We start from the raw sequence: 24,828 nt of genomic DNA on the forward strand, positions 1-24,828 counted from the left end.
TAGCGATCAGTCTCTAGTATGATCATGATGTACCAGAAATTGGATCGTTACAACTATTGCTTGCTCAATCCAACAATCCTCGTGGGATCAACCCTCACTCACCTGAGGTATTACTTGGATGACCCAATACACTTGCCGGTAAAGTTGTGCGAGTTCTAATTTCGCGCACCAAGTTTTTGGCACCATTGTCGGGGATTGTTCGTGATTGACAACTACCAGTTGTCTTGTTGCTTAGATTAGGTATTTTTATTAGTTTTGATTAGTTACTTTTTCTTTTTAAGTTTCGATCTTTAATTTTACTTATATTTCTCTATTTTTGAATTTTCCTTCTTTATTTTCTCTTATTTTCTAATTTTAAGTTTGATGTCCCGTTAGTAATTTTCTTTCATTTTAAAGTTCGAAAAGTTTTAAACATATTTCTTTTTAATTTTCAAAAATTTTTAGGTTAAATCTTCCATCTTTATTTTTGAATTTTTTTAGTTAATTGATTACTTTACCCTATTTTTTTTTCTTTTAGGGTACATCACTGGGAGCTCTCTAAAATTTGACATAGAGATTCCCACTCTCCTTTGTCTCTTGTTTGTGTGTGCAAGAGAAGGCAAAAGCTCACTATGGATCCGAATGAGAGTGCACAACACAAAAGAACTTTGGGATCTTATACAACTCCCACTCCTGACTTCTATGGAAGGAGCATTTGTGTGCTTCTTATTAGAGCAGACAATTTTGAGCTTAACCCACAGCTGATCACTTTAGTGAAGGAAGATTGTCAGTTTCATAGACACCCTCAGGAAGACCCCAATAAATTCATTGATAGTAAGAATTATTGTCGGTCTAGAATTTTCTCTTATAGAAAAGGAAATTCTTCGTTGTAAGCATAGTTCCAAACCAACAAATAATTCTCACATCAAATTTAAAAGATGTTTTTAGTTGTCAAAAGTTCAAACCCCAATAAAAATTAACCGAAGTATTTAAACCTTGGGTCGTCTCACAAGGAATTGCAATGAAGTGATCAATTATTGGCTATAAAGAACAATGGGGTTTGATTTTCAATTGACAAGAAAATATAATAACAAGAAAGTAAATGACAAGAACTAATAAAATAAAGGAACGAACTCTTAGCTAGACATAGGTAATTGAGATCACCATCCTTGTCTACAAATCATACATTGATAATTATGAGGGACCAACCCATTAAGTCTACTCCTATGCTTGAAGTAAGTATAATGTCTACCTCAAAGCATTAATTACGTCAAATAGGCTTGATCAACATCAATCCATAAGTCCTAACCTAGCTACTAATTGACTTAGTAGTAGGCTAGAGTCAATAGTTATCAAATTGACCACATAGGGTTCTCAAATCTCCAATTCAATGAGACCCAATTACTCAAGGTCACTCAATCTCCTTAGCCTAGGCCAAGAGTCAAGAAAACTACCCAAAAACTAGTGAAAACATTCTATCAAACACCTAGTGTGCAATAAAAGTAAACATCATCAATTGCAAGAATTAAAAGGGAGCCATAACTAATCAAAGCAAGAAATCAATAATAGCAACTAAGATAAACATAAAAAGACATGGAAACATAAAATTGCATTAAAAGGAAATTAGATCCACAAAGTTCATAAACATAAGAGCAAAATAAAGGAAATGAACAAGTAAAACTAGAAGAGTAAAGATATAACAACAAGAAACTAAAAGGGAAAAATAAATCAAAACAAGAATTGAAAGTTGGATCTAAGAAAATTAAACCTAAACTACCCTAAATTCTAGAGAGAAGGGAGAACTTCTCTCTCTAGAATTCTACCTACAACATGATAAAAACTACCATATGACTCCTTGGTTCATTCTCCTTCAATCCTTGGGTTCAATAGCATTGGAAATGAGTAGGATTGGGCCCAAAATGAGCTAGAAATCGCTGGCCACGAGTTGCTGAAAATGGCCCACGCTGATCCTGCGATGCGCACGCATGGGCGAGGCATGCGCGTCGCCTAACTGCAAGGTAACTATGGAAAAATGCATATCATTTTGAAGCCCTGGATGTTAGCTTTCCAACACAACTGAAACCGCCTCATTTGGACCTCTGTAGCTCAAGTTATGATTGATTTAGTACGAAGAGGTCAGGATTGACAACTTAGCAATTCCTTCATTTCTTCATGAGTTCTCCCACTTTGCATGCTTTTCTTTAATTCTTTCAATCCAATCTTTGCCTTCTAAATCTGAAATCACTTAAAAAACATATCAAGGCATCGAATGGAATAAAAGTGAATTAAATTTAGCTATTTTAAGGCCTAAAAAGTATGTTTTTACACTTAAGCACAAATTAAGGAAGAATTACAAAACCATGCTATTTTATTGAATAAATGTGAGAAAACTTGATAAAATTCCCTAAATTAAGCATAAGATAAACCACAAAATTAGGGTTTATCAAACCTCCCCACACTTAAACTAAGCATGTCCTCATGCTAAACCAAGAAAGACAAGAAAAGGGTATGAACATTTATTCAATGCAAATAAACTATATAAACCTATCTACATGCATGCAACTAAATGCGAAATGCTTCTACCTACTTGGTCAAAAGTAAATCAATCTCCAAGAATATATATGAACAAGTAGGGCTAAGTAGTATGATAACTCATGAATCCCACCAATTCAAATATCCAAAATGAAGTTCAAGTAGACTTGCAAGAAGAAAGCTCATGAAAGCCAGAAACAAGGAATTAAGCATCGAACCCTCACCGGAAGTGTATCCGCTCTAGTCGCTCAGGTGTATAGGGTCGATTCACTCAATTCTCTTCTTATCATGCTTTTCATGATTTGTTTTTCTTCTAACAATCAATAATTATTTAATGCATGCATACATTCATCATGAGGACTTATTCATAGGTTGTAATGGGGTTAGGGTAAAGGTAAGGATGCATATGGCTAAGTGAGCTTGAAATTTGAATCTTTGATTAACCTAAGCTCTCACCTAACACATATAACAACCTATACAATTCTAATACAATACCTAGCTACCCATGATTCCCACTTTTTCACATACTCATGCATTCTCTTTAATTCACATTCCATATGCATTGTTATTATTACTTTACTTTGGGGCATTTTTGTCCCCTTTTTATTGCTTTTCTTTTTCTTTCTTTTTCTATTTTTTTTCTTTTTAATATATATTTTTCTTTATTATGTCTTTCTCATTTTTTTCAAACTAAAATATATACAAGAACATCAATGCATATGGTTTAACATATTTAATGCATGAGCATGTATCTAATCCCATGATTTTCAACAAAAATACAAAATACACTTTTACCTCAACCAATGTCCCAAGTTTTCCATACCCAAATGATACACACCCTCACTAGCCTAAGCTAATCAAAGATCCAAATTAAGGACATTTATTATTTTTCACTTAGGGGTAGTGATGTGCTGAAATTAAGAACAAAAGGGATTAAATAGGCTCAAAATTGGCTAACAATGGTTTATTTGGGTAAGTGAGCCAAATAAAATTATGGCCTCAATCATATAAATGCATTCATACATGGAATAATGGACATAAAGAATCAAACAAATCAAAGATTACAATCATAGAGAGAGAATAATACACACAAGAATGAAAATAAGTAGTTATATGATGTAACCACGCAATTGGGCTCAAAACTCACATGCTTGTGTTCTTAGCTCAAAAACCATGTTCCAAAATAAATTCTTCAAGCAAGTTCAACAAATTTTTTTTTCAAATTAGTAGGGTGCCCTAAAAACAGTTTCTTGGAAAAGAAATCATCACCCTAACCAAGTAGTCCTAACATAAAAAGAAGTGGTGAAATATGTACAAATTCTAATTAACATGCACCCTATCATGCAATGCAACAACTAGCTAACATTGGTGTTGAAAAAAAAAATTGTTACCCATGGAGATCGGTCGGACGACCTCCCCACACTTGAAGATTGCACCATCCTCGGTACATGCAAAGAAGAGCAAGGTGGATGGGTTGCTACAACTGATGAGCTTCCTCAAAGGATTGTGCGGGAGAACTTGTTTGTTGCCCCATTTAGAAGCTTTTCCTTTTCCTCTTTTGGTGGCCAACCTAAAAGGAAAGAAAAAGAAAGAAAGTTAATCCTACAACAAAGATATCAAAGCAATAGAACATAGGCGGGGGATGATGCCATATAAGAGTAGGGTTCACACTACATGTTAGCTATGCACGTAAGTGAGAGAGCAGTATAGGCAAAGGGCATATCAACTAATACTTGATGCAATAGTAAAATCAGAGCATGAGTAAATGACATGAAGAGCATCAAGTTCAAGCAAGAATGGACACAAACAAGATTAGTGATAAGCATGAGAGTATTTGGTCCCATCCTAACTCAATGATAATGAGGTACAAAAACAAAGAATAATGAGTTAGGAAGGACTAAAGTACTAATCTTATGTGTGGAACAAATATTACAATTAATGCTAAACAAGTCATGAAGCATCAAAATAAAGTAAGAAATTCTCAACAGTTGAGTAGGAGGATCCAACACCATTATTAAAATAAGAAATTTAGAAAAGAAAATAAGAACAAGCTATAAAGACAAAATTAAAATACAATGAATAAAAGTATGCAAATGTAATAAACAAAAGAAAATGAGAAATTTTTATTTATTTATTTATTTTTATTTAATTAATTTCTTTTGACATGGAAAAGAAGAAAGTAAGAAAGGAAGAAGAGAGAAGAAAGAATAAGAAAAGAAAAAGGAAGAAGAAAGAAGAAGCAAGGAGAAGAAAAAGGGGCGCGAGGCGACGCATAAGCGTCGCCCATGCTTAAGCGTGGCTTGCAGGAAGGACAAGCAACGCTTAAGCGTCGCCCACGCTTACGCGTGGCTAGCAGTTGTGCTCCCCGCACAGTTCACGCACAAATTCCACACAACTCTCTGGTTTTTGTACCAGGAGTTACGAAAGTGCAATCGACGCATAAGCGTCACCCACGCTTAACCGTGGGGTGACCTTTTTTTTTTTAAAGAAGCCTAAAACAGAATTTGACACTCTCCTAACTTATAAACATTCTAAATCACCCAAAATTCAAATTTAACAACAAATCTTTTGGTTTTTGAAAAATTTTCAAATACAAAACAAACAAAACTTACACTTCAAGTAAAACACTACTCAACAACAATTACTCTACAACTTAAGGCATAAATCTAATCAAACAAACTAACAACCAAAATACTATAACAAGAGTATGCAAAGAAGAAAACTACCTAACAATGACAACTCAATGCATTCATTGATTATATATACAAGAGAATGGAAAGAGTTTACCATGGTGGGGTGTCTCTCACCTAGCACTTTTAGTTTAAGTCCTTAAGTTGGACATTTGGGAAGCTCCTTGTCAAGGTGGTTTATGCTTGTATTCATCCTTGAACCTCCAAGGATGCTTGCTCCTCAAACGGTTGTCAGAATTTCCAACTGTCTTCACCAAGCTTGGGTGAAGTTCTTCCCAAGATATGAACTCCCAAAATTGGTCTTCATGTTGCGATCCGGGATCCCAAATCTTATTTTCACACCTATCTTTTAATTGGTCATCATTATTCCATCCGGGTGGTGGGTACATAGAATTCTCCTTAAGGCACCAAATTCTCATCCTAGACCCATACAATTTAACATTCCTCCAACCATAGTATCTATGCCTTGAGGGTTCAACCTTAATGAGCCTAACATTGTTTTTCCAACCACTACACAATTCTCTCCTACTCTTAGCTCCACAAAGAGCTCTAAGTTGATCATCATTTTTTATCAAACCATATTCAAGTGAGAAAGTAAAGCCTAGGGATAAGAATTTTACCCACTTGAATATTGTGTAGGATGGTTCATATGGTTCATATGGTTCACTTTCAATTTTACCCACTTGGGGTGGTTCTACATATGGCTTATATGGTCACAAGGTGGTTGGTATGGTGGGTAAGGATTAGGGTCATATGGAGGTGTTTTAACCACCTTGTGAACCATATGAACCATATATTCATTGTAAGCATAGTTTCAAACCAACAAATAATTCTCACATCAAATTTAAAAGATGTTTTTGGTTATCATAAGTACAAACCCTAATGAAAATTAACCGAAGTATTTAAACTTCGGGTCGTCTCACAAGGAATTGCAATGAAGTGATCAATTATTGGCTATGAAGAACAATGGGGTTTGATTTTCAATTGACAAGAAAATATAATAACAAGAAATTAAATGACAAGAACTAATAAAATAAAGGAACAAACTCTTGGCTAGACATAGGTAATTGAGATCACCATCCTTGTCTACGAATCATACATTAATAATTATGAGGGACCAACCCATTAAGTCTACTCCTATACTTGAAGTAAGTATAATGTCTACCTCTAAGCATTAATTACGTCAAATAAGCTTGATCAACATCAATCCATAAGTCCTAACCTTGCTACTAATTGACTTAGTAGTAGGCTAGAGTCAATGGTTATCAAATTGACCACATAGGGTTCTCAAATCACCAATTCAATGAGACCCAATGACTCAAGGTCACTCAATCTCCTTAGCCTAGGCCAAAAGTCAAGAGAACTACCCAAAAACTAGTGAAAACATTCTATCAAATACCTAGTGTGCAGTAAAAGTAAACATCATCAATTGCAAGAATTAAAAGGGAGCCATAACTAATCAAAGCAAGAAATCAATAATAGCAACTAAGATAAACATAAAAAGACATGGAAACATAAAATTGCATTAAAAGGAAATTAGATCCACAAGGTTCATAAACATAAGAGCAAAATAAAGGAAATGAACAAGTAAAACTAGAAGAGTAAAGATATAACAATAAGAAAATAAAAGGAAAAACTAAATCAAAATAAGAATTGAAAGTTGGATCTAAGAAAATTAAACTTAAACTACCCTAAATTCTAGAGAGAAGGGAGAGCTTCTCTCTCTAGAAGTCTACCTACAACATGATGAAAACTATCCTATGACTCCTTAGTTTATTCCCCTTTAATCTATGGGTTCAATAGCATAAAAAATGAGTTGGATTGTGCGCAAAATGAGCTAGAAATTGCTGGCCACGAGTTGCTAAAAATGGCCCACGCTGATCCTGCGACGCGCACGCATGGGCGACTCGTGCGCGTTGACTAACTGCAAGGCAACTATGGCAAAATGCATATCATTTTGAAGCCCCGAATGTTATTTTTCCAACGCAACTAAAACCGCCTCATTTGGACCTCTATAGCTCAAGTTATGATCGATTTAGTACGAAGAGGTCAGGATTGACAACTTAGCAATTCCTTCATTTCTTCATGAGTTCTCCCACTTTGCATACTTTTCTTTCATTCCTTCAATCCAATCTTTACCTTCTAAAACTAAAATCACTTAAAAAACATATCAAGGCATCGAATGAAATTAAAGTGAATTAAATTTAGCTATTTTAAGGCCTAAAAAGCATGTTTTTACACTTAAGCACAAATTAAAAGAGAATTACAAAACCATGCTATTTTATTGAATAAATGTTAGAAAAGTTGATAAAATCTCCTAAATTAAGCACAAGATAAACCACAAAATTGAGATTTATCATTCATCTCTGACTTCCTGCAAATCTGTGACACGGTAAGGACCAATGGAGTAGATCTTGACATCTATAGGCTACTTCTCTTTCCATTTGCTGTGAGTGATCAAGCAAAGGACTAGTTGGATGTCCAACCCAAGGAGAGCTTGAACACCTGGAGTAAGTTAGTCAACAAGTTTCTGAATAAGTATTTTTCCCCAAGGAGGTTGACTAAACTACGAAGGGATATTCAGACCTTTAGGCAAGAAGAGAGCGAGTCCCTCTACAATGCCTAGGAGAGGTATAAGTCGATGCTCAGGAAATGCCCCATTGAGATGTTCACAAATTGGGTTAAGCTAGATATCTTCTATGACGGGATCTCAGACATAGCCAAGATGTCTTTGGATCATTCTGCAGGTGGTTCAATACACATGAAGAAAACACCTGAAGAAGCTGATGAACTCATTGAGATGGTCGCTAACAATCAATATTTATACTCACCCAGTGAGGCCTCAATGAAAAGGAAAGTCAAGGAAGCATCCACTGAACATGCAATTCTTGGCCAGAATGAATCTTTAGCTCAGCAGCTAAACTTTCTCACACAACAAGTGTTAAGCCTACAAAGTTCAGTCAACCACACTTCTTCTCAACCCCCACAACCTAACACTGCATCTAACCTAGTGTGCATGCTTACAGAAGCATTGCAGGAAACCTGAGCTTCCCTCAAGAATATGGAAGCACAATTGAGCCAGGCCAGACAGCAGATATCTGAACAGATAAGGAAAGAATGTCAAGCTATTCAATTGAGGAGTGATAAGATCTTGGATGCCCAATCTCAGAACAATAAACCACAGGATGAAGAGGAGATACCAGAGGGTGAAAATGCAGCAACCCAGAGCACTACCAAGGGCGCTAAGTGCCCAAAAGGGAGCAGGATGGGCGTTCAACGCCCAGAAGGGGGAGGAGCAATGGAAGTCAACCTAAAGGACGTTCCCCCCAGACACCCTAATAATCCCTTTCCAGTCACCCTGGATACTTATCCTACACTGCCAAAAGCCCCAAAATACAAGGCTAAGCTGTCATATCCTCAGAAACTCTATAAAGCAGAAAAAGATAAGCAATTTGCCAAATTCCTGGAAGTTTTCAAGAAACTTGAGATCAAAATCCCCTTTGCAGAGGCTCTTGAATAAATGCCCTCCTATGCTAAATTCATGAAGGACATATTGAGTAACAAAAGGGACTGGAAGGAGGCAGAAATAGTTATACTCACCAAGGAATGCAGTGCAGTCATTAAGAGGAATCTCCTAGAGAAACTGCAAGACCTTGGAAGCTTTGTGATCCCTTGCACTATTGGAAACACCTGCATAAAGAAGGCCTTATGTTATCTTGGAGCAAGCATTAACCTAATTCCATTTTCACTTATGAAGAAACTTTAGATTCAAGATATCAAGCCTACCCGTATTTGCCTCCAACTTGCTGACTGATGCGTGAGCATCTTTCCTATCTTTTCCTAGTGAATTTGCATTCAAATTATTGAGTTTAATCAATAATTAATCATCTTCTAGCCACTATGAATGCTACTTTGAGTTGTGTACAATTCTGTTTATTTCAGATAGCATTTAGATAGATTTGATGGAGTTTCTGTAGAAAAAGAGAAGAAAGTGAATGATGCTATCAACTCTGACCTCCCTGCACTCCAATAAGAATAACTTGAGATACAGAGGTCCAATTGACGTGATTCCAGTGGCATTAGAAAGCTAACATCTAGAGCTTTCCAACGATTTATAATAATGCACACTTCTTCCCCAGCACACTCGGCCTCAACGGCGCCAAACTTGGGATTCTCCAAGTTTGGTGCCAGGAGCACTACACAAGCCCCATTGCTTTCGGCCTCAGTGAAGCCAAACTTGAGATATCCCAAGTTTGGCGCCACACACTCATTCTCTAAGGAAAGCATACTGGCTTGCTGAAGCCAAACTTGAGATACCTCAATTTTTGCGCCAGCAAGGAAAACTTTGAAGGATTGCATGCGGTTCACTTGAAGCCAAACTTGAGATATCTCAAGTTTTGCACCAGCAAGGAGAATTGAAGAGTGCATCACGGGTGACTTGAAGATAAACTTGAGATACCTCAAGTTTGGTGCTAACCAAAGAAACTCCAAGGATTGCATACGGCATCAATGAAGCCAAACTTGGATCCTCCAAGTTTGGCGCCACCCTTAGTGCAACTAGTGGTCCCCATTCGCTCTATGAAGGCTGCATGGATTGCTTTGTAAATTTTTTATTAAAATTTTATTTTATTTTTAAAATAGAAAAAGATATTATTTAGTTTTAGGAAATATAATTTACATTAATTAGGAATGGATTTGATTGAGCTAGGGTTCATGGGGGAAGTGTGTATGGGGAAGTGTGAAAGTAGGTGGGGTAGGTAGGGTAGGTGAAAGATGCTGTGGGACCTACAGGTTCTGCTAGGGAATTCCAGATTCCCTACTCTCTTTCACTGGCATTTGAATGCCCAGGGACTGCTCCCTGGCTGGCGTTCAACGCTAGCAATGCTCCCCTCTTAAGGCGTTGAACACCCAGTGAGGGCTTCTTCACTGGCGTTCAACTTTGACACTCAATCTAGAGTGCTCTATTTTCACTGCTGTGAATTCTGTCTCTTGGCTGATGCACATGATCATTGACTTTAACAACTGAAATAAAAATTAAAAATGAATGCAGTTGAGTAAAGTTGGGTTGGCTCCCAACAAGTGCTCTTTTAAAGTCACTAGCTTGACCTTCAGCTCCTTAAAGAGGTGAGTAAGAGCTCAGATTTTTACCCCTGACAGGGAATTTTCTTTCTGTCCTCTCATGAATGAGCTCTACATGCTCTAGAGATAGGACACGACTCACTGTATGTGGTAGGATTGGATTCTTAGTGAAGACAACTCTTATGCCAGGTGAGAGGCCTTCAGCTCCTTAAAGAGGTGAGTAAGAGCTCAGATTTTTACCCCTGACAGGGAATTTTCTTTCTGTCCTCTCATGAATGAGCTCTACATGCTCTAGAGATAGGACACGACTCACTGTATGTGGTAGGATTGGATTCTTAGTGAAGACAACTCTTATGCCAGGTGAGAGGCCTTCAGTTGGGACTTTCTTGTCCTTTCAGCCTTTAGGTACTTTCTTTTTAGTACCTTTGTGCTTAGAGCTTGTTGAGGGCTGCCCAACACCAAACTTAGAATTGATGTCTGTGGGCTCTGTAAAGCTCTGCATAGAAAGAGAAGGTTGGCACACTAGGTGTTGCACAGTTATCTCTTTCTTATCAGAGGGAAAAATAGGATTGGACATCGTGAATAAGATGTAGTCCTCTCCTAATTGGAAAATTATTTCTCCCTTAGCTACATTAATCAAGGCTTTTGCAGTAGCTAAGAAGGGTCTTCCAAGGATGACACAGTCATCCTCATCCTCTCCAATGTCCAAGACAATGAAGTTTGCAGGGACGTAGTGGTTTTCAACCTTAACCAAGACATCCTCTACTAAGCCATATGGCTTCTTCATGGTCTTGTCTGCCATCTTGTGCAACTTGTACCTCAAGGATTCCCAGCTTCTCCATTACAGAGAGTGCATTGAGGTTAATGCTTGACCCTAGGTCACACAGAGCCTTATCAAAGGTCATAGTGCCTATGGTGCAAAGAATCAGAAAGCGTCCAGAGTCTGAAAGCTTCTGAGGTAGCTCTTGCTGAACCAAAGCATGGAGTTCTTTGGTAAGCAATGAAGGTTCTTCTTCCAAAGGCTTTGTACCAAATATTTTGGCATTCAGCTTCATTAGAGCTCCTAGGAAACGAGCAACTTGCTCTTTGCTAGTGTCTTCACCCTCACTTGAGGATAAGTAGTCATAAGAACTCATGCACTGAAGAAGTATATTCAAAGGAACCTCAATAGTCTTTATGTTTTCCTTTGGCGCTGGGCTAGAGGGTTCTTGAGTGGAATTGAGGCACTCAGAGGGTGTGCTCTGACTGGCATTCAACGCTAGCTTTGTCAGCTTATTGGGCATTGAACGCCCTTGTTGTCCTCCCTGACTGGCGTTAAACACCAGTCTCTCTAGCATTCTGGGCGTTGAACACCCAATGAGGGGTTCCTCACTGGCGTTCAGCGCCAGAATGGCTGCCTGGGTGGGAGTTGAACGCCCAGTGAGGGGTTCCTCACTGGCGTTCAACACCAGAAAGCCTTCCTGTTTGGGCGTTGAACACCCAGCCAGAGCTCCCTAGCGTTTAACGCCAGGCTTGTTGCCATTGCGGGCGTTGAACGCCCAGTGAAGGCTTCTTCACTAGCGTTTAACGCCTTCCCAATCTTCTTTGTTTCGGCCTCAACCTCCATGGTTATGGCCTTGCACTCTTCTCTAGGATTAACCTCAGTATTACTGGGAAGAGTGTCTGAAGGAGTCTCAGAGATCCTCTTGCTCAGTTTACCAATCTGTACCTCCAAGTTTCTAATGGAGGACCTTGTTTCATTAATGAAACTTTGGGTGGTCTTAGTGAGGCTGGAGACCAGAATGGCTAAGTCAGAAAGGCTCTGCTTAGAGGTCTCCATATTCTCTTGAGAAGATGGGAATGGTGGTCTATTATTGAACCTATTCTGGTTCCTACCACCTTGGTTGTTATTGAAACCTTGCTGAAGTTTCTGTTGATCCTTCCATGAGAGATTAGGATAATTCCTCCATGAAGGGTTGTAAGTGTTTCCATAGGACTCTCCTATGTAATTCACCTCCTCCATGGTGGGTTGATCAGGATCATAAGCTTCTTCTTTAAGAGAAGCTTCCTGATTACTGCCAGCTGCAGTTTGTATCCCAGTCAGATGTTGAGAGATCATGTTGACCTGTTGGGTCAAGATTTTATTCTGAGCCAGAATGACATTTAGAGTCTCAACTTCATGAACTCCTTTCTTCTGAGAGATTCCATAGTTTACAGGGTTTCTTTCAAAAGTGTACATGAACTGGTTATTTGCAACCATTTCAATGAGTTCTCTTGCTTCTGCAGGTGTTCTCTTCAAGTGAAGGGATCCACCTGCAGAACTATCCAATGAAATCTTGGATATCTCAGACAGGTCATCATAAAACACGCTTATGAGGGACCATTCTGAGAGCATGTCAGGAGGACATCTCCTGTTCAGTTACTTGTATCTTTCCCAGGCTTCATAGAGGGATTCACCTTCTCTTTGTCTGAAGGTTTGAATATCCACTTTAATCTTTCTCATCCTTTGAGGAGGAAAGAACTTAGCCAGAAAAGCATTAACAAGCTTTTTCCATGAGTCAAGACTCTCTCTTGGTTGGACATCCAACAAAAACCTAGCTCTGTCTCTTAAAGCAAAGGGAAAAGCATAAGCTTGTAGACTTCAGGATTAACTCCATTAGTCTTTACAGTATCACAGATCTGCAAGAATTCTGCTAAGAACTGATGTGGATCTTCCATTGGAAGTCCATGGAATTCGCAGTTTTGCTACAGAAGAGAGACTAACTGAGGCTTAAGCTCAAAATTGTTAGCTCCAATGGCAGGTACAGCAATGCTTCTGCCATAAAAATCAGAGGTAGGCATGGTGAAGTCACCAAGGACCTTTCTGGGCTCCTCTTGTGGTTCGGCCATGTTCTCCAGTTCTTTTTCAAAACTTTCTGAGAGGTCTCTTCCGGAATGTTGTGCTTTAGCTTGTTGTAAATGCCTCCTTAGAGTCTTCTTAGGTTTAAGATCAGGAGTCAAGAGGGGTTCTTTATTCCTATTCCTGGTCATAAACAAGAAGAAAAGAAAAGAAAGAAAAAGAAGAAAGTTGTTTGTGCCAATTGGCAAGAAGCTCCTCCTTAAAGTCAGAAGTAAAGAAAGAAGAAGAAGATAGAAAAGAAGTAGAAGAAAAAAATACCTTGGAAATAGGAGATAAGAGTAAATAAAAGAAGATAGAAAAAGTGAAGATGGAAGATGAAAGAAGGTGAGAAGTCGAATAATAGAGATGTGAGAAGAAGAGAGGTATAAATAGAAAAAGTAAATAAGAATTAAAATATTTTTATTTTTATTTTATTAATTAATTAATTTTCAAAAATTATGGTTAATAATTTAAAAATATTTTAAAATTTAAATGTTAAATTTTCAAAAATAGAGGAGAGAGAAGAGAAAGAAGTTTTTGAAAAATAAGAGAGATGAGAGTTAGTTAGGTAGTTTTGAAAAAGAAGAGAGAGAGAAGAAGATATTATTTTCAAAAATTAAGAATAGAAGGAGTTAGTTAGGAGGTTTTGAAAAAAAGAAGAGAGAGAAAAATAGAAGTAGTTTTCAAAAATTAAGAAGAGAGAGTTAGTTATGTGGTTTTGAAAAAGATGAAAGCAAAGATAAGATATTAATTAAGAGAAGATTTTAAATTTAAAATAAAATAGAAGATAAGATAAGAAAAGATTTAAAATTAAAAATTGAAATTAGAAAAAGATAAGATAAGAAATTTAATTTTGAAAAAGAATTAATTTTGAAAATTGAAATTTGAATTCTTAAATTTTAAAATTTGAAAAAGATAAGATAAGATTTTTAAATTTTGAAAAAAGATATGATATGATTTTGAAAAAGATAAGATTTTTTTGAAAAAGATATGATTTTTATTTTTGAAAAGATTTGATTTTTGAAAACTTGACAACTAAGATATGATAAGATAAAATTTTAAAATCAAAATCTGAAATTTTAATCAAAAAATTTTGAAAATTAAGTGAAAGATAAGATAGAAAAGATAATTTTTTTATTTTTGAATTTTATGATGAAAGAGAAAAACACAAAACTTAAAATTTTTAGATCTAGCTCCCCTAATTTTCGAAAATTTTGGAGAGAAACACAAGGGGACACCAAACTTAAAAATTTTAAGATCAAAACACATACAAGACTCAAGAACACTTTGAAGACTCACAAGAACACAATGAACAAAATTTAAAGACTTAAAGAATTCAAGAACATAAAAAGAACACCAAACTTAAAATTTTTAGAAAACTAAACCAAAATTTTTGAAAAACAAAAAAAATAACAAAAAGACACCAAACTTAAAGACTTGACACAAATTTTAAACAAAGAAACTATTTTTGAAAATTTTTTTGAAAGAAAGACTCCAAGAGCACAAAAAATTCAACAAGAACAAGAACATAAGACTTAAACAAAGAACAAAAAAATATTTTGAAAAGATTTTTGAATTTTTCGAAAAATTGAAGAAGAAAATAAAAATAAAAGACTCAAATCAAAGTTATCCTCTTGCAAAAATCAAAGACTCAACAAGAACATAAATTGAACTAAGAAAAGAAAAAAATATTTTTGAAAAGGTTTTTAATGATTTTCGAAAATTAGAAAAGAAGAAAACAAAAATAGAAGACTCAATTAAAATAAAATAAAATAAATTACCTGATCAAGGGAGTAAGACAATCTATCAGTTTGTCCAAACTCAACAATCCCCAGCAACAGCGCCAAAAACATGGTGCATGTTTGCAAACCCCACACTCTCGTACAGCAGTACCAGCAAGTGCACTGGGTTGTCCAAGTAATACCTAAGCGAGTCAGGGTCGATCCCACGAGAATTGTGGCTTGAAGCAAGTTATGGTTATCTTGCAGGTCTTAGTCAGGCAGAATCAGAAGGTCATTGGATGGAACTTTGTATAAGTACTTGTTATATCAAATATTTGGATGTTAAGTAGGAATAAGGATAGGAATAAGGTTGAGAGTTGGAGTTGCTTTGTCTTTCTGAATTAACTCTGGTAGTACTATCTTCTCTGCTTGCGAATGATCTTCTTCTATGGCAGGCTGTATGTGATCAACGCCATGGGTCGTGGTCATTGATCTCCTCTATTACAGATTGAACGCCATTGGCCATGGTCATCCAATCTGACGAAGGGTGAAGTGCTTAGCAAGTCATTCTCTTGGCGATCCTACTCAAAGTGCCACAGACAAGGTTGAATCTTCTGGATCAGAGAACGCTGCTTCTTTGGATTCTAGCCTATACCACGGAGACCATAATCTCCCCGGAATTCGGCTGAACTGGTGTCTCGAGAAGTCCCCAACGAAGTCGTGGATTAACCGTTTGAGAGATGCATAAACATAGCTGTTGGCTTGTGCTTTCCAGTCACGTATTCACACGAACCCAAGTAGATGTGGGTGTTTGTCAAGCACATTCATCTTAATGTGATGAACAGATCTAATTGGTTAGATCATCCTATTCACCATGATGAAGATCGGATTATACATCTTAGAAACAGATCAAACACAGATCGGAGAAGAAATAGTAATACTTTTATTAAGTCATAGGACTTAGCAGGGCTCCTCCCCTCAACCTAGGAGGTTTAGAAACTCATACTGAAGTAAAACACAATGTAAAACTCAAAAATAGTATAAAAGGTCTTCTGTTCCCCCCCCCCCCCAAATCATGTAAAATACACTTTAAATACTAAACAGATGACTAGTAAAGGTAAAAAGTCTATTTAGTGCTAAAATCCACTTCTGGGGCCCACTTGGTGAGTGTTTGGGCTGAGCTTTGATGAGATCCACGTGCTATAAAGTGTTTTGGCGTGGAACGCCAGCTAGGGATCCTCTTTGGGCGTTTGTACATTGGTCTCTGCTCTTTGGGCGCTGGACGCCTGGAAGGGGGCAGGTGGCTGGCGTTGGACGCTGGTTTTGGGCCTTCTAATCTGAAGCATAGTATAGACTATTATATATTACTGGAAAGCTCTAGAAGTCAGCTTTCCATAGTTATTGAGAGAGCTCCATTTGGACATCTGTAACTCTAGAAAAGCTCTTCCGAATGCAAGTAGGTCAGATCCGGACAGCATCTGCAGTGCTTTCTTTGTCTCTGAATCAGACTTTTGCTCTAGCTCCTCAATTTCAGCCAGAAAATATCTGAAATTGTCCAAAAATACAAAAAATCATAGTGGAATCCAAAAATGTGAATTTAACACTAAAACCTATAAAAACTTAATAAAAACTAAATAAAAACTACTAAAAACTATATGAAAAGTGATGTCAAAAGGCGTATAAAATATCCGCTCATCAACAAGCATGTTGTCTACATATTCTTCCATGAGTTTTCCTATGTGAGCGAAAAACATCGTATTCATTAATTGTTGGTATGTAGCCCCTGCATTCTTTAATCCAAAAGGCATTACTACATACCAATTGTTAGCCTTTGGAGTTATGAACGAGGTCTTTTCCTGATTAGGCTTATACATCGGGATTTGATTATACCCCGAGTAGGCATCCATAAAGGATAAGTATCTATAGCCTGATGCTAAGTCGACTAGAGCATCAATACTGGGGAGTGGATAAGGGTCTTTAGGGCAGGCTTTGTTGAAGTCGGTATAATCAACACACATTCTCCACTTTCTATTTTGCTTTTTCACCAACACTACGTTAGCTAACCATAGTGGATATTTTACCTCCCTTATAAACCCTGCCTCTAGCAAGGTTTGTACTTGTTCTTCTACGACCTGTGTCCGTTTTGGTCTGAGCTTCCTGCGTTTCTACTGAACATGTCGGGAGCCAGGATATACTGCATGTTTATGGGACATCATGTTGGGATTTATGCCAGGCATGTCGGAAGCCTTCCAAGCGAAGAGGTCAAAGTTTTCTCTTAACAGGTCAATGAGTTATTCCTTCAGGCTTCCTTCCAGGCTTCTTTCAATGAGTTCAGATCCCTCCTAACTCAATGGTGTTGACCTCTTTTCCCCCTGGATTGCCTTTCAAACTGAGGCTCTCATTGTAACATTTTCATGCCAATTTTTTATCCCCCTTTACAGTAGCAATTTCTTCTGATGTTGGAAACTTCATGCAGAGGTGAGGAGTAGAGACGACAGCTCCAAGTCGGTTTAAGGTAGTCTGACTTATTAGGGCATTGTAGTACGAAGTTACATCGACTACTATGCAGTCGATATTTAGTGTCTTTGATCGGATACCTTTTTCGAAAGTGGTTTTCAAGGAGATATAACCAAGGGGTCGGATTGGGGTATCTCCCAGCCCAAAGAGGTTGTCGGGGTATGCCTTTAGATCTTTCTTTTCTAACACGAGCTTGTCAAAAGCGGGTTTAAATAGGATATCAGCCGAGCTACCTTGATCTATCAAGGTTCTGTGGAGATTAGCGTTTGCTAGGATCATAGTCATTACCACTGAGTCGTCATGCCCTGGTAATATCCCTTGAGCATCTTTTTTAGTGAATGAGATAGTGTGTAGGTCGGTTGATTGGCTGTCTTCCCCGACTTGATATACCTTCTTGAGGTGTCTTTTTTGCGAGGATTTTTATATTCCTCCTCCTACAAACCCACCATTGATCATGTGTATGTGTCGCTCTGGGGTGTGAGGAGGGTGTTCAGGTCGTCCTCCTTCTTCATCTCGTCTTCTTTTCCTGGGATTGTCCGACCTGTCGGCCAGGTATCTGTCAAGTTGGCCTTCTTTGGCCAACTTTTCTATGACATTCCTCAAGTCGTAACATTTATTGGTAGACTGTCTGTACAGCTTATAATACTCGCAATATTCAGTCCGACTTCCGGCTTTTTTATGCTTAATTGGATGAGGAGGTGGAAGTTTCTCCGTGTGGCATATCTCACGGTAAACATCCACCAGGGAAACCCTAAGAGGAGTGTAATTGTGATACTTTCGAGGTTTCTCTATATTTGGCTCCTCTTTTTTCTTGGGTTCCCTTTCTTTGTCCCGAGATTGATAGTAGGACAGGTTTGTTCAGAAGGAAGGCTTTCTAAGTCAAGAATTTTTCTCCATGTTGATGTATTTCTCTACCCTTTCTTGAACTTCATTCAAAGAAGTCGGGTGTCATTTGGATATTGACTGGGAGAATGGTGCTTCTCTAAGACCATTAACCAAACCCATAATTACAGCTTCGGTTGGCAGGTTCTGTATCTCCAAATAGGCTTTATTGAACCTTTCCATGTAGTTACGGATGGTTTTCCAACCTCTTGTTTTACTCCCAGTAAGCTTGGGGCGTGCTTCGTTTTTTTCCTTTTAGATAGAGAATCGGGTTAAGAACTTTCTAGCAAGGTCATCGAAGCTGGTTATTGACCTAGGTGGTAAGTTATCAAACCACTTCATGGCTGCCTTCGTCAAAGTAGTCGGGAATGCTTTACAACAGTACATCCTACTTTTGAAGTTGCTGAGGTGGTGGCTCGGGTTGGATGTGCCATCATAGAGGTCCATGTCGGGCGATTTGAAATTCCTAGAAACTTTAGCCTTCATGATCTCTTCTGTAAACGGGTCTTCTCCTCCCAGGGGACTTTCATCATGCTCCCTCCGATCATTCCTCCTTTGTAAATCAGCTTCCAGCTTTCGGAGCTTGTCTTCTAGCTCCTTTCGTCGTCTCACCTCTCTTCGCAATTTCCGTTTTGTCTCTCGTTGCCGTTCAGCCTCATGTTCGAGCTGTTGTAGCCGATCCCCTTGGCCATGAACTAGGTCTAGGATCTCGATTGTATGAGGACAGTCTTCATCCTCGGGACGGTGGACCTCATAATGGATCCTTCTTGGATGAGAATTTCCCGAGGTACCTTCCCCGTGAGGTGTTGTGGTGGAGGAGGAAGCACGAGGGCCTGGCTTTCTGGTTGAGCTTCTTGCTCAGATTCAGATACTGTATGGCCGTCTTCATGTTCATGATCCGCCATTTGTCAAAGGGAGAATTCCAGTTCCCTGGCAACGGCGTCAATATTACGAGAGTTACCTAAAACGTTGATTTGGGCCTGAACGTAAGATCCAGATCCCTTAATATGGCGGCGTCCGACCTCTTTGGTGCCGAGGTGCCGCCTGTCCGAGTTCCTCGTGAGGAGGTGGGGGGTGGTACCTGCAAGAGACTCCGATGCTTAAGTTAGCAAGGGCTTTAAGCAGGTTTTTCGTAGATTAGGGCGTGAATATACATGGGGGGTGCCAGTGTATTTATTGTAGAGTCGATAACCACTTTCGTTAGAGTAGTTCCATCTTTTTAGATGGATAACTGTTCCCTTTATCTTGAGAGTTTGTTGGGATCTATATTTTAGAAAAGATATATATAGTAGGAGAGATTACTGGAGGTAATTATCTACCTTGGGTAAGTAGAACTTTTGTCTCCTTAAATCAGTATTCGATCTCTTTAAAGAAGTCGGATGTGTTGTGAGGGCCACCCCTCTGGATGGACTTTTTTATTTTTATTAGGCCTGACTTTTATTTGTTGGGTCAGGATATAAACAGATATATTAACAAAGTATTTAGTAGTATGTGTGGTACCGATAGGCGTTAACTTTCATATAATGGAGTTAACAAAAAATATGAGATTAATTTAAATATTATATATTATTAATTTTGTTGACCAATTTGATTACTTTAGAACTTATGATATGAAAGTAACGTGTAATACTCCAAATCAGTCTTCAATAAATTTTTAGTCAAATATTTAAAACTTAATAAATTTTAATTATCAAATTAATCTTTAACTTTTTATTTAGACAAATCAATTATATGTTAGATTTTTTAAAATTTTAGATAAATCCGTCACTATGATTACTTCATAAAGACAATAAAATCTGAAAACTTTTGAAATTTTCATATTAGCCCTTCCAAATAAACAGTTATACAAAACAAAAACTTGGAGATTAATTTCATAATTAAATTTTTAAAAACTAAAATCTGCTACAAAAAAGTTTTTTGAGAACTGGATTGTGGTATTAGTATTACTTAATGATTTTCGAACCAAACTGAGCATTGAGGGGCCAATCCAATGTCGTACAATGAGTGGCTTTTGGTTTATTTCCGGAGGCAAACAACATAGGCCTAAGCAATTAATTGGTTTATTGGACTTGAGCTTGTTAATTATATGTAAATATTTAAAACAAGGTACTAGTCCATATTATTAGCTTGTAAATAAGAATAATGCTCAGTTTGGGTAACCAACTTAATTAAGTTCTTTTTTATAAAATAACTTAAATAATAAATGACTCTATTAAAAGTAACTTATAAATAAGTTATTTTGTGTTTAGATTTTTAACTCTAAAAGTACTTATTTTATAGAAATGTGATGAAAATAGAAGTATTATGAGAGAAGTCATTTTTTTTAACTTCTCTATAAACTCCTAAATAGCTTCTTAGAAAGTTGCAATTTAGTTTTGAAAATTGCACCAGACATTAATACTACTACTTTTTATAAGTCAAAAGTAAAAAAAAGTTACTTCTAGAGTTTCCAAACGGACCCTAGATATATCACTAGGTGGCTTTCATTTGGTGGCTCATCAATTAGTTCCTTAACTAAGAAGATGGGAATTAGGGTGTGCTTGGTTTTGCGTTAGAAGGAAGAGAAGCACATTTTAGTGCATTGAACGCTTTTTCTTTTTGTTTGGATGCTTTTTTTTTTTTTTAAACGCCAACGTGATTTTAAGTTCTTAACGTGCGTTTATAAGAAGGTAGAAATTGTAGCTTCTGCGTTTAGATAATCAGATTAGGATTGAATTTATTTTATTTTATCAATTTTACCCTTTACTTCGTTGCTTGTAGTCCTTTTAGTATTCAAATATTTCAAATATATAATTATATTTTTTTATTAAATTTTTACTTTTGATTTTGTCTAAAAAAATATTTTTATTTGGTTTTGTTAAAATTTGTAAATGTAATTCTTGTATATTAATTTATTATTATAATTTTATTATAATATAAATTATTGATGCCATTAAAAAGAACAAAATAAATAAAAAACTAATTATAACTAAGAATAAAGTCATGAATAATTAAAATTTATAGTTTAAAATAGTATTAAATAAAAGAATACTGAGAATATTAAAATAATTATAAGTAATATAATTTAATAAAGTATATTTTGATATATTTTTCATATATTATTTTTGCTTTTGATATAAAAATATATTTTGTCAATTTTTATATATTATTTTTATTTTAGTAAGTAAATATTAATTTTATTATAAAATTAATTAATAATATTTATTTAAATATCTAATGTAAAATGATAGAATAATATAAAAAATTTATTTAACTTGATGTCTATTTTAGTAATTTTTTATCTAAAAGTAATTTTGAGTAGTGTAATCCAAACAATATTTACTTTACTATAATCCATTTTGATATAAAGATTACCAAACATAAATTACTTTAACACAAACTTACTTTTTATGAGAATCAAGTTTGCAAAATCAATTTTATGCATACTCCCGTTTACAAACTAAAATCCAAATACACACTTAGTTTTATTTGAATTGGCTTCTGTCAGTGAAAAATATTTTTTTTTATTTTAAATATATTTAAATACCTTTTGTAAAAAATACACTTTTATTAAAAAAATGTCTTTTTTCTGAATTTGAATAGTACTTTGTTTAAGAAAAACGTAAAAGCAAAAAAAGAAATTTAATACCTAAAAGTTCTTTTTAAAAAGCTAATCTAAATACGAAATAACTTTTTTTAATTATAATATATTTTTAAAAAAATAAAAAATAAATATTTTTTTTCACAATCCAAATTGAATTTCATTTCAGAAAAATAAATACCTCCAATGTGTTCAAGTATTCCATGTACTCATGTAAAAGACTCAACTTTATGTGTAAACTATATGTGGATAAAGATTAGAACCATAACTGTCCATAACAAGAAGTTCACACAATAATATTTCTTATGATGAGCAAGGTAAAAATGTTAACTACTATTCTTCAAGCTTCAATAATGATGAAAAATATTTAAAAAAAAAAACCATATTAGCACCTTTTTCCCAAAAAAGTAAATATCTTAGGGGTGTGGACAAAGATTTACATCTGGTATATATTGTCATATTGACAGTTATGTATTGATACACTACAAAGTTACAAACATGTATTTACTGTTTATCTGATTCATCATCAACTTCCTTTCTTAGGAAGTATTGCTTGCAAAACAGCTTCAAATTCCTCTTTTACCCTTCCAAATACATTTGGACCCTTGACCTCATTGGCAGGGGTATTCTCGTCAATATCATCATTTCTTCCATGAGTTTCTTTGTGATGATGATGGTGCTTTGACTTATTATTGTGTATGATGGCTTTGATCTCTTTCTTAGTTCTTGCTATAAGGTTTGCTGATGATGACTTTGCCTTCTTTTCTGCTATTAGAAAATATAGCTCATAACCATCTAAGCAACAAAATTTTTGACCCTTAACTATGTTATTATTTTTATATAAACCAGCAACTCTAGATTGGAAAGCCTTTATAAGGGCATGAAACTAATTTTCAGACATTTTTGTCGACGTCATAGTACATAATTTAGATATCTGTATAAAATTTTATTACATTGATAGAGCATACAAATCAAATCTAGTAGTCCATAGTAACAAGACATATAACAGAAAATTCGTATAATCCCTGGACAAGATAACTAAGGCATCCAAAGAATTGGAACAAGAACGTATAATAAATTGATAGGCCCTACTGTTCTCCTATATGAAAGATTCCCAAAACATTGTTAAAACAAAGAAATGACTTTGCATAGTAAAACTCTAGAATCAAATAAGCAAAATTAATGAGACCATTTATATTAGTTGTCACCATTCACCAACCACTAATTCAAAGAATGCATTTCTCTTTCATCTATACAATCTCCAAATGACCAAAGGAAAAGATAACATTTCCCACATATTTTGTGATGTACCTGATGGAGAGTTTGGGATTTCATGTTTGAATTTTGACTCAGCTATTTGATTTCCATCCCTACAACACAAAAACAAGAAATCAGAGTCTCTCAGCAGAAAAGAAGTCAATTATGAACTGAAAACAAAAAGATGGTAAGACAACGAGGAAAGGTTTGAAAAATGAAAACCCTGTATCATGAGCATGGGCCTCTTTCTTTTGATGGAACAGTTGAGCAAGTGCTTGAAACTCCTCCTTTGCTCTCTCAAACAAATTTGGAGCCTTCACATCATCCAAAGACGTGTTTTCATCGATGCAATTATTCACTCCATGAGTTTCCCTGCTATGATTACGATGATGATGACAAGTTGACTTCTCAGAATGCACTTTAGCATCAACTTCTTCCTTAACTGATAGCAGAAAACATCATAACAAAGCCATCCAAAAGTTAGGGAATTTGTTATAAACTTCACATATTGCTCATGTAGTAACAAAATTTGCAATGAATTCTACGCATAAAGTGATAAATAGCTCATTCTTTTTTCTCTGAATTCATAGCTAAATAAAAATTTGCTCATCTGGTTTCCCCATTCATTTGTTTTTTCTTTTTGTAATCTTAAACATAAAAATCAAATCTACCGACATTACTAACAATAGAAGTTGAAACCAGAACCAAAACTTGCAATTATATATAAAAAAAAAAAGAGAGACCCTCTAAGTCCTGAACAATTAAACACCATTTGACCTAAATAAATAAACAGCAAAAGTAAGATCAACGTATATGAAATTACGAATCACGCAATAAGGATTGCTTGTTGGTATTGGAATCACAAGTTTATACAAAAATCAACATGTAAACTCAAACTGGGGAGTCCATTTTGTATATTAATTAGATGGTCGAAACTCGAAAACTATGTACATACGTATATGAACTAGTTGTGATGAATAAGGGAGTAACAAGAGTGATTGAGCGGGATCACCTGATACAGAGTAGGCAACATCCTTGGAATTAGAATCGGCCATTGCGAGAGAGAGAGAGAGAGAGAGAGAGTACGAGGATGTTTGCGTGTGTTTGTTGAGAGAGTTGAGAATGTGTGAAGAGGGTGTGGCTGTTAATGTGAGGAGTTTGTTTTAAAAAAGGGGGGTGTGTGTGAGAGAGTGTGAGTTGGCAAAGCGCAAACGCATGGAAAAGATTGGAATGAATGAAGATCAGTGACTTTCAGTTGATTGAGCAAAGTCATCCATTTCCATCCGCTGGGATTGAGAAACGGCGTGACGGATTGATTCAGACAACTCAACAGATTGCAAACCTGTCACTGCTAACGAGGATATACGCGCTCACAAAATTCTTTTTTTTTTTTTTTGTTCATACAACACACTCACAGCCGCAAACCTAGCAACTACACTAAGATTCGAACTTGGTGTGGCTTCATTTGAGGCAAATATCTTTGCCACTACATCACATGCCTCAGCCACCGCGCCCACAAAATTAAATTCACCAATCATTCGGGCTTTCCTGGGCCTTTTTGGTGGATACTTTATTGGGCTTTATTTAGTTATCTGTGGTAATTTATTGATCTATAACCACAAAAAGATTAACATGTAGGTTCTAGCTCCAAGACCAAAAACCAAAAATTTATGGTTTGGTCCGAAAGTTTTTTTGTTACTTGCGGTCTTTTTTCTTATAGACTTAAGAGTAGTG

At 36.2% G+C, this 24,828-nt stretch overlaps 1 protein-coding gene across 2 annotated transcripts; it reads right to left on the reverse strand.

Moving 5' to 3' along the window:
- Positions 1-22,230: 22,230 nt before the first annotated feature.
- LOC112738288 (uncharacterized) lies at positions 22,231-24,599 on the reverse strand. 2 transcript variants are annotated; one of them, XM_025788660.3, is made up of 4 exons: positions 24,107-24,599; positions 23,317-23,536; positions 23,149-23,207; positions 22,231-22,605 (listed from the first exon to the last, which is right to left on the reverse strand). In XM_025788660.3, exons 1-4 carry the CDS (start codon positions 24,147-24,149, stop codon positions 22,364-22,366), a joined length of 564 nt encoding a protein of 187 aa, XP_025644445.1. In that variant the 5' UTR covers positions 24,150-24,599; the 3' UTR covers positions 22,231-22,363. The 2 variants fall into 2 exon arrangements, with proteins under 2 accessions (XP_025644445.1, XP_025644446.1); XM_025788661.3 differs by having other exon boundaries at positions 22,231-22,602; positions 24,107-24,557.
- Positions 24,600-24,828: the final 229 nt, after the last annotated feature.

The sequence above is a fragment of the Arachis hypogaea genome, chromosome 13 (assembly GCF_003086295.3).
Source record: "Arachis hypogaea cultivar Tifrunner chromosome 13, arahy.Tifrunner.gnm2.J5K5, whole genome shotgun sequence".
Lineage (NCBI taxonomy): Eukaryota > Viridiplantae > Streptophyta > Magnoliopsida > Fabales > Fabaceae > Arachis > Arachis hypogaea.